At 50.0% G+C, this 8,177-nt stretch overlaps 2 protein-coding genes across 3 annotated transcripts in view; one reads left to right on the top strand and one right to left on the bottom strand.

Annotated features, from left to right (window-relative positions):
* IDH3B (isocitrate dehydrogenase 3 (NAD+) beta) overlaps nucleotides 1-3,136 on the top strand; it is a 6,027-nt gene extending 2,891 nt beyond the window's left edge. The window contains exons 3-10 of the mRNA XM_015560239.1: nucleotides 425-485; nucleotides 562-694; nucleotides 802-935; nucleotides 1,027-1,129; nucleotides 1,221-1,367; nucleotides 1,541-1,635; nucleotides 1,743-1,803; nucleotides 2,744-3,136. Of these exons, the coding sequence (XP_015415725.1) occupies nucleotides 425-485; nucleotides 562-694; nucleotides 802-935; nucleotides 1,027-1,129; nucleotides 1,221-1,367; nucleotides 1,541-1,635; nucleotides 1,743-1,803; nucleotides 2,744-2,830 (821 nt within the window). The 3' untranslated portion in view covers nucleotides 2,831-3,136. The remainder of the gene's footprint in view (nucleotides 1-424; nucleotides 486-561; nucleotides 695-801; nucleotides 936-1,026; nucleotides 1,130-1,220; nucleotides 1,368-1,540; nucleotides 1,636-1,742; nucleotides 1,804-2,743) is intronic.
* Nucleotides 3,137-3,145: 9 nt separating this feature from the next.
* Nucleotides 3,146-8,177, bottom strand: part of NOP56 (NOP56 ribonucleoprotein) — a 5,237-nt gene continuing 205 nt past the window's right edge. Inside the window, exons 2-12 of one of the 2 annotated variants that reach the window (XM_006758021.2) lie at nucleotides 8,062-8,151; nucleotides 7,600-7,714; nucleotides 6,830-6,991; nucleotides 6,462-6,660; nucleotides 5,947-6,134; nucleotides 5,714-5,865; nucleotides 5,430-5,530; nucleotides 4,918-5,066; nucleotides 4,566-4,687; nucleotides 4,241-4,378; nucleotides 3,146-3,596 (exon numbers count right to left, since the gene is read on the bottom strand). In XM_006758021.2, coding sequence (XP_006758084.1) covers nucleotides 3,231-3,596; nucleotides 4,241-4,378; nucleotides 4,566-4,687; nucleotides 4,918-5,066; nucleotides 5,430-5,530; nucleotides 5,714-5,865; nucleotides 5,947-6,134; nucleotides 6,462-6,660; nucleotides 6,830-6,991; nucleotides 7,600-7,714; nucleotides 8,062-8,151 — 1,782 coding nt within the window. In that variant the 3' untranslated portion in view covers nucleotides 3,146-3,230. Of the gene's footprint in view, nucleotides 3,597-4,013; nucleotides 4,091-4,240; nucleotides 4,379-4,565; nucleotides 4,688-4,917; nucleotides 5,067-5,429; nucleotides 5,531-5,713; nucleotides 5,866-5,946; nucleotides 6,135-6,461; nucleotides 6,661-6,829; nucleotides 6,992-7,599; nucleotides 7,715-8,061; nucleotides 8,152-8,177 lie in introns of those variants that run through there. The other variant, XM_015560238.1, reaches the window with a different exon arrangement.

Here is an 8,177-nt window from a genome sequence, read left to right as displayed (position 1 = left end):
CGGCCCAGGAGCAGGGACAATGATGCTCAGGCAATAACAAAAGAGGGCGTATGTGCCAGCAAAGCTGTGGAGGCCATTTACCCGATATGCTATTCCATACATAACCCTATACTGTATACTTTATGAATCAATAAAAAATTTAGAATTTTTAATTATAAACCTATGTTTTCTATCAAAATTACTTCTTGCGTGAATTTTGGGACACCCTTTACATGTGACTAAAAATAAAACGGTTAGAACGTTTCTGGTTTTAACTGCATTATTCTCCTTTGCCCCATCCCTCCAGAGAAGTTTAAGGGTCACTGATTGGGAGTGGGAGATGGGATCTGGGTTGCATTCTGTCACTGAGGGGATTGGACACTGAGTTTCCTTTGGTTTGGCTTGTGCCTGACATTTCCCCACTCCTGCAATTTTGTTTGTGCAGGAAAGATCCACACCCCGATGGAATATAAAGGGGATCTAGCCTCCTATGATATGCGACTGAGGTAAGTGGTGGGAGCAGTGGATCAGAGGGATTCTGGGGCACGAGGCACAGTGTTGACGGCTCTGTCCCACCCCCAGGCGTAAGTTGGACTTGTTTGCCAATGTAGTCCACGTGAAGTCACTTTCTGGGTACAAGACTCGACACAACAATCTAGATCTGGTGATCATTCGAGAGCAGACAGAAGGGGAGTACAGCTCTCTGGAACATGAGGTGAGGTCCTAGAAATTGGGGAGGGCAGAGGTGAATGTGGGAGAGAGGCATAGCTCCTCCTTCCTTTCTTTCCGGTATCACTCAGCTATTTCTCTCTTCCTACCCAGAGTGCTAAGGGTGTGATTGAGTGCTTGAAGATTATCACGCGAACCAAATCTCAACGGATTGCAAAATTCGCTTTTGACTATGCCACTAAGAAGGGGCGGAACAAGGTCACGGCTGTCCACAAGGCCAACATCATGTGAGGGACATGGCTTTGCGTGGGGTAGGTTCCTGGGAAGGTAGTCCCCTGCCCTCTCTTGCTGAATCTGTTCCCTTTGGCCTATGGACAGGAAACTTGGGGATGGGTTGTTTCTGCAGTGCTGTGAGGAAATTGCTGAACTGTACCCCAAAATCAAGTTTGATACAATGATCATAGACAACTGTTGCATGCAGGTAAGGCCCTCCTTGTGTGTGCACTCCCTCAGTGCTGAGGGAGAGCAGGGAGTGGAATTTACTTCTCCATGTCCATATTTCTCCCTGCCAGCTGGTGCAGAATCCTTACCAGTTTGATGTGCTGGTGATGCCGAATCTCTATGGGAACATTATTGACAATCTGGCTGCTGGCCTGGTTGGGGGAGCTGGTGTGGTACCTGGTGAGAGCTACAGTGCAGAGTATGCAGTCTTTGAGATGGTGAGTGAGGTCACCTCCTCTAGTTCTGTGTGCCTTTCTTCTGACCTCAGGTTTCGCCTGATAGTTTCATGCCATGCCTCCTCTGTGTACCTGGCCTAACCTCTCTTTTCCTTGATCTTAGTTTCTGCATAATGTCTGCTCCCAGTGACTCTGGCCTGCCCTTCTTTTCACAGGGTGCCCGGCACCCATTTGCCCAGGCAGTGGGCAGAAATATAGCCAACCCCACAGCCATGCTTCTGTCAGCTTCCAACATGCTGCGACACCTCAAGTAGGTTGTGGTGGGCTGGAGGAGGCCAGGTGTTGAGAGGGAGCACAGGTGGGGAAATTAGGGCCTGATGAAGGGGGAAATCTGTTTCTTCCTCTCTACATTGACAGTCTGGAATATCACTCCAACATGATTGCAGATGCAGTGAAGAAGGTGATCAAAGTTGGCAAGGTGAGTTTAGAAAGGGTGTGGGGTTCAAGGTCTCAGAGCTACTCTCTGGGTAACCTGAATTGGGGTCTCCTTTCCTTATAAGTCCCTAGACCATCTGCTCTCTGATCTTGCCCATCCCTCTCAGGGCTGCTCTTCACCTCTCTCCTCTTGGCTGTTTCATCCTCTAGATCAGTGGTCACCAACCGGTGTCTGCGGACCACTGGTGGTCCGTGAGGTCCGAAAGGTTGGTGACCGCTGCTCTAGATCTCTTTTGCCTTTTAGTTCCCATCTGCTATTCCCTTTCCTACTCCATCCATTGGCTCTTTTATGGACATCTTTTATTTTTTAATCCTCACCCGAGGACATACTGAGAAAGATCGATGGCCCTCCTTACGTGCCCCAACCGGGGATCAAATCTGCAACCCAGGTATGTGCCCTGATTGGGGACGCAAACCGGCAACCTTTTGGTGCACAGGACAATAGTCAATCAACTGAACCACTTTGGCCAGGCTTATTGGGCATCTTAATGCTGAATTTGCAGCTCTCTATCTAGGGGGAGAGCATGGGAATGGAGGAGCAGAGGGAGGTAGCAGGCAGGATGGGGCAAGGGTGTCACCTTCTCCACCCTGGAAGCCCATCCTCCTTTGCATCCCCCTGCCATTTCCTTCCTTCTTGTCTCCAAGGCATCTCATCCTGTCACCAGTCTACATTTCCTATCTTCCCTTCTGCTCAGCTTCCCATCCATTCTGTCGCAGTTGATCGCTCTAGTAGTGACTCTGGCCCTCAGAAGACCTGAGTGGACAAGTCCATGTTCTTCAAACCTAGCAACCTTCCTGCATCTGCTGCATCGTCTTCTTTCTGGCTGTTATCCCATCTTGGACTCCCATTTCATCAGTGCCCTACCCTCCTTCATGGGCTCTCTTCTCTTCTTTCCCACGGCTATTGCCGGTGGTGGCTGTAGGTGCGGACACGAGACATGGGCGGCTACAGCACCACAACCGACTTCATCCAGTCCGTCATCGGCCACCTGCACCCCTATGGGGGCTAGAGCCCCTTTATTCCCTTCAACCTCACGAGGACCATACCACCCACATCTCCCTTCAGTGCAGTGGACCAGAGAAGAGCCCTTAAACCATAATCACCTGGGCAGAGCCTAGGTTGTCCTGGGGCTGGCTTCCTTAGGGAAACTATAATGGGGGGAGGGTAGGGATGGGCCCAGGTCACAGGGGTGATGACGATTCTCCCCCACAGGTTCGAACTCCTGACATGGGTGGCTATGCCACCTGCCGAGACTTCACTGAGGCAGTCATTGATGCCCTGCCCCAAGCACATCCATATAAAGGTGTCAAATAAAACAAAATTATAAATCAACTCTTGTGAATTTTCTTTTATTGGGACATAGGGGGTAGGTAACTTGGTGGTCATGCCCCACCAGGGTACTGTCCATGCTAATCTTCCTGGGCTAGCTTTTGGAGCTTTTTCTTTTTCTTGGCACTCTTGTTACTGACAGCCTCCTCAGGCCCACTGCTCAGAGGCTCCTCCTTCAAAGAGAGTTTCCTCTTTTTCTTGGGAACACTCCTGTTTGTTGCCTCTTCAGGTTCACTAACTGGTTCCTGTTTGGTTAAAGATTTCTTCCTCTTGGGAAGATTTCCATTGTTAGCTGTCTCAAGATCATTATTAACAAACTCCTCCTTGGAAAAAGATTTCCTTTTCTTGGGTTTGGGTAAAGAAACGGGTGGGTCTTCTGTTCCATTCTCCTGAGGAGTCTCCTGGAGCTTTTGCTTTTTCTTCTTTTTGGGTTTTTCATTTGTCTCCTAAAGGGGGAAATGGGCATGAAACTGTCACTCACTGTATCAACACTCCCAGCCCCCACCCCATTAGAGTTCCAGCAATTAAGTAGGGCAGAAAAACTGGTGGAAATGCTGTAAAGTTGTCCAATGTTTCTGGGATGGTTTTTATATGGGTAGAATTCTGGAAATCCGCCCCAAAGGTGACTCCCACTTAAAGGTGGGGAGAGATGTAATTACTTAAGCCCATAAGAGAAAACCCCATCATGTTGGTCACAATAAAACCATCATGCCTAGTTCCAGAGGGGACCCTGAAATACTGTTTGACAAACTGGGCGCTATGAAAATCCCAGGGAAGACACACAGCCGAGAATCAAGAACAAACAGTAGGAATTCACACTACCCCCAGTTGAGGACTCCTGGCAGGCAGCCGAGGACAGAACACACTTGCCCAGGGAACCAGTGTGCTACAACCAGCTCTCTGGGCTCTTGAGCAAGTTCTCTCAGCACCTATCTCCTTCCTATAGAATCAAGAGGCAGTTTTAGAGGTTTCAAGTCCTTGTTTCAGTCCAAAGGCCTGGACTCAAGACTATGACTTTGAGGTCACATCCTTTGTTCTACTGTTGAAAATCCTACAACCCAGAATTTTCACTCAGGATCTGCCTACTGACCTCACACTCCTCTGGTGTACTGCTGCTGTTTTCTGGAGATGCAAGGGCAATCGCAGCCAGCCGTTTCTTTTCCTTCTTCAAGCGTTTCTTCTCCTGTTTCTCCAGCTTTCTAGTAATCTCAGCAGCCGCTTCCTCTGCCTGGCCAAAGAAAAGTGCTGAACGGCTCTGAAGAGCTCTGGACTGACAGAGGTTTCCCTCCTGGCTTCATTGGATCAGGCTCATTAAATCAGTTTTTTGGCCTCCACTCTACAAGGTCAGGCTAAGACAGTTCATCACCTCCAACAGGTAGTTATGCAAAGCCCCACCCAGCAAAGCCCAAACTGACCTGTACCATTGCCTCCTTCATGACCTCCAAATTCTTCCGTGGAATCACGCCAGTCTCATAGAAGGATAGCCGCTCCTCCACTTGTTCTCGAAGCTTCTCCCCAAATACACTTGTGGGTACCTCTGGATGTGTGTGTGTGTGGGTAAACAAAGCCTGTCAGCTCCTAAAGGGACAAACTCCTCCTCATCCCCAGTATTTCCTCTACCCTCAGCTTCACTCAGACCCAAAGTATCAACACTCACTAGGTGAACTGCTGTTGACGAAAAATGTTACCATCATTGTGGAAGCTAAGGTATTGAGTTCCCCACTCCCTCCCAGCCCCTTCTCACAAATGCCACTCCCTCACCCATACCAGAGAAGCAATCAATTCGCGAGGCAATACTGCATTTGTTTGCCAGGTATCGGGAGATGCGGCCTTTGTTCTTGGCAGCTGCTCGGCCAATGAAGGTGGAGTGGAAAATGAGTCCATATTTTGGGGTGTTACCCCTTGTCTTCAGGGCTCTGGGAGAAGAATATTCAGTGGAGAGTTTACGATCAGAAATTTCAACCCTATTAGCCAAGGCAGCTCTTCCCCTCCCCTTTCCCTTAAACTCTGGAGTGAGCCTTAGGCTGGGGTGGGTCTATCCCACCTCATGCCAACCCACAGATCCCAAGGCAGAGAGAAGGCATCCAATGTCGCTGACCTGGAAACTTGGTCCCTTTGCTGGGCCCTGGGAATCACTCAGACACCAGGACAGGCCATCACCCCCATAGCAGAGGCCTGTATAGGTCAGGATGCCCTGGTTAGCCATCACTGTGATTCCCCAAACAAGTAGTGGACACCAGAAGTGGCACCTGAGTGCGGGCAGGTGCCCTCACTGGTACCTGAACAGGGCCTTTTCAGCCCCAAGGATCTGCACTGTGGATGCTGGATACTTGGCCAGGTTGGTGAGGCTGCCAGCATGAGCAATGAGACGTGCGCCTACCTGGAGAAGGATTTAAGGAATTAGTCAGAGAAGCTGGGTTTGCCAACCGACCAGCTGCATAATCCTGCCTTACCTCTTCCTATCAAGTGCATGGGGAAAACATGGTCGGTCAAGAAACACAGCCGTATGGATATATACACTGTAACATTCCTTATCCCCCCATTTTTGTTTCCCATGACTCACCGCTTCCCCAATTAAGGCTGACAGGCTGGGGGCCACTTGGCTCATCTTGGATCGCAGGTAAGTGTGCAGACTCTGGCGGTACTCTGACAAAGACACCACACGACTGGAGAAACTTTCAATGTTTATCAAGTCAATGGCTGATATGTCCATGCCTGAAAGACACCAAGTAGGAACGTAAGAGCCAGATATTCATAGCCCCATACCTTACTTTGGCTGCCAGGCTCTGTACTGACCCATGGAGGACCGTGAGGCGTCCAGGATAGCCTTAGCTTTGGCCCCATCCATTGTTAGCTCCTCCAGCTCCTCCAACTTTTCTTCATTCAGCTCCTTTCGGTTTCCAATGAACTGAGCGACTCGGCAGTATGTAGCATTGTCATTGATTATCTTCACCAGCTCAGGAAAGTGATACCCATACCACTCCCTGCAAAGAGCCACAATCACTCCCTGGCTGAGGTGCCATGTCTCAAATAAAGATATAGCCACAGCTAGCCTTTGCCCAAGAGGAAGTGAAAACTAGTCAGATCCCAAACCTCCCTGACTCAGTGTCTCCCCATTCACAATACAGACCAGGCAAAGAGCCTGAGCTGAGGTGTATATGGGGTAAGTTTACTCTGCCTCCTATTTCTATACAGTCAGTGTAAGAACACAGCCTGTGGTAAGCACCAGGAGGCCCAGCCCCACCCCACATAGATCTGCCCACAGGAGTCATCTCAGGATCCAAAATGAGCTAGGCCATCCTTCCCCTTACCTGACACGCATGGAGAAGGTATTGATGTCCTTATCCAGCTGGTCCAGGAGGCTAATGGACTGTATAATCATATTGTCCACCCGGTTCACATTAAACTTAACTTTGGCCCGAGAATAGCTGTGTCCCAACCCCAGCTGGGCTTTACAAGCAGACACATCAGTCAGGCCCTTCACCAGGTTGTGGAAGTGCAGGCGAACTCCTGGAGGAGGGTAAAACTATGAGCAAGGAAAGGCTCTTAGCTAGCTCCTGCACCCACAGGCAACAGCCAAGCAGGACAGCTACCCCGAAGCAACCCTAGGCACGCTAATGTTTCCAGAACCCTCCTCAATTAGGTCAAGAATGGCATAAATGTTAACAGATGGTCTCACCTCGAAGAATCTCAGCTATCACACCTCCAGTCTGGCAGTTGTACCCTAACTCCTCTTGTATAGCAGCACCAATCTTGGGGTCCCCAACCCCCAGGAGTACTTTCTTCTTTTTGGTTGGCAGGTATGTTTCCAAGAACAGGCGGAGATCCTCATGAACAATACCTCAGGGCAGAAAACAGAGCTCCCACTAACAGACTGAAGAATGCTTAAATCACAAAAGTGATCCTGTCACTTCAACTGTTGATTGACAGACCACTGGTCCAGCAGAGCATGCTGGGATGGTGTGCCTATATCCCTCCCCTTTCGGCTTTGCTCAGAGACAGAGAGACATCAATGATTGCACTCAGGGGATTGACAGATTCAAGTCATCACTGCAAAGCCTGCATTAACCACGGGAGGAGCAGCACTCAGGTTCAACAGTACAAGTGTGAAATGCATAACTGAAAGCTTAAGACATACCCTGGAGCACCATGAAAATAATTCGTTCCCAACCTGCTTTCTGGGACCAAGAGGTCTAAGGCTGCACGCTGGACTAAGTGAGTTAAATATAACATTTAGCCTACCATATCCCCGAGATATTGAACTCTGCTAAGACTACTCTAAATTACATCCTGTACACACCAAATACTACCCAAAACATTTCAGATTTAGCACAAACTAGACGAGGAAAGGCAAATACTATCACAAGCTCCCTAGGAAAAGGAACTAGACAATCGCAGGACCTACAAATTGGCGTATCTTCCTGAAATACCTGGAGGTAGCTTACTCACCTTCAGACACGGCGTTGACATTTTCCAAGGCAACCTGGGACGAGGCAAAGGGACAAAAGGCTACGAGACGGACGATGTTGTGGAACTTGCCCAGATTGAGCACGGACTCCTCCACCTGGGGGGATGGAGGGAGGGGAGAAAGGGTAAGTGTCTTCCTTCCTTCGCTCTTGCCTGTAGGGCGCAGTAAAGCGGCGGTTCTCAGCCCTGGCCATACAGAAGACCTGGCTGAACGCCTAAGGGAATGAACCTATCAAGGGCCCTAAATCCCGGTTCTGCTTCGGCGGTACAGGGTGGGAGGATTCTAAATGATCCTAAGGCGATTCTAATCACTAAGGAAGACAAGGACCCTCTCAAAGGAGCTTCCCGGCTCAGCGCATACCCCAACGCGTGCTGTCGGCCACGTGGGAGCGCGCAGTGCATGCTGGGGTCGTGGCGGCCCGCGAGCCCACCGCTTCCACGCACCTGCGGCTGCAGCAGGCTGATCTCCTCCACCTCCTTCAGCGCCAGCAGCGTGTAGCCGACCGCGTGCTCGAACAGCACGTGCAGCAGCACCTGGGAAGGGAAGCCGGGGCATCGGC

This window comes from Myotis davidii, unplaced genomic scaffold (genome assembly GCF_000327345.1).
Source record: "Myotis davidii unplaced genomic scaffold, ASM32734v1 scaffold32, whole genome shotgun sequence".
In the NCBI taxonomy this organism is placed as follows: Eukaryota; Metazoa; Chordata; class Mammalia; order Chiroptera; family Vespertilionidae; genus Myotis; species Myotis davidii.
This window is presented reverse-complemented; position numbering and strand designations above follow the sequence as displayed.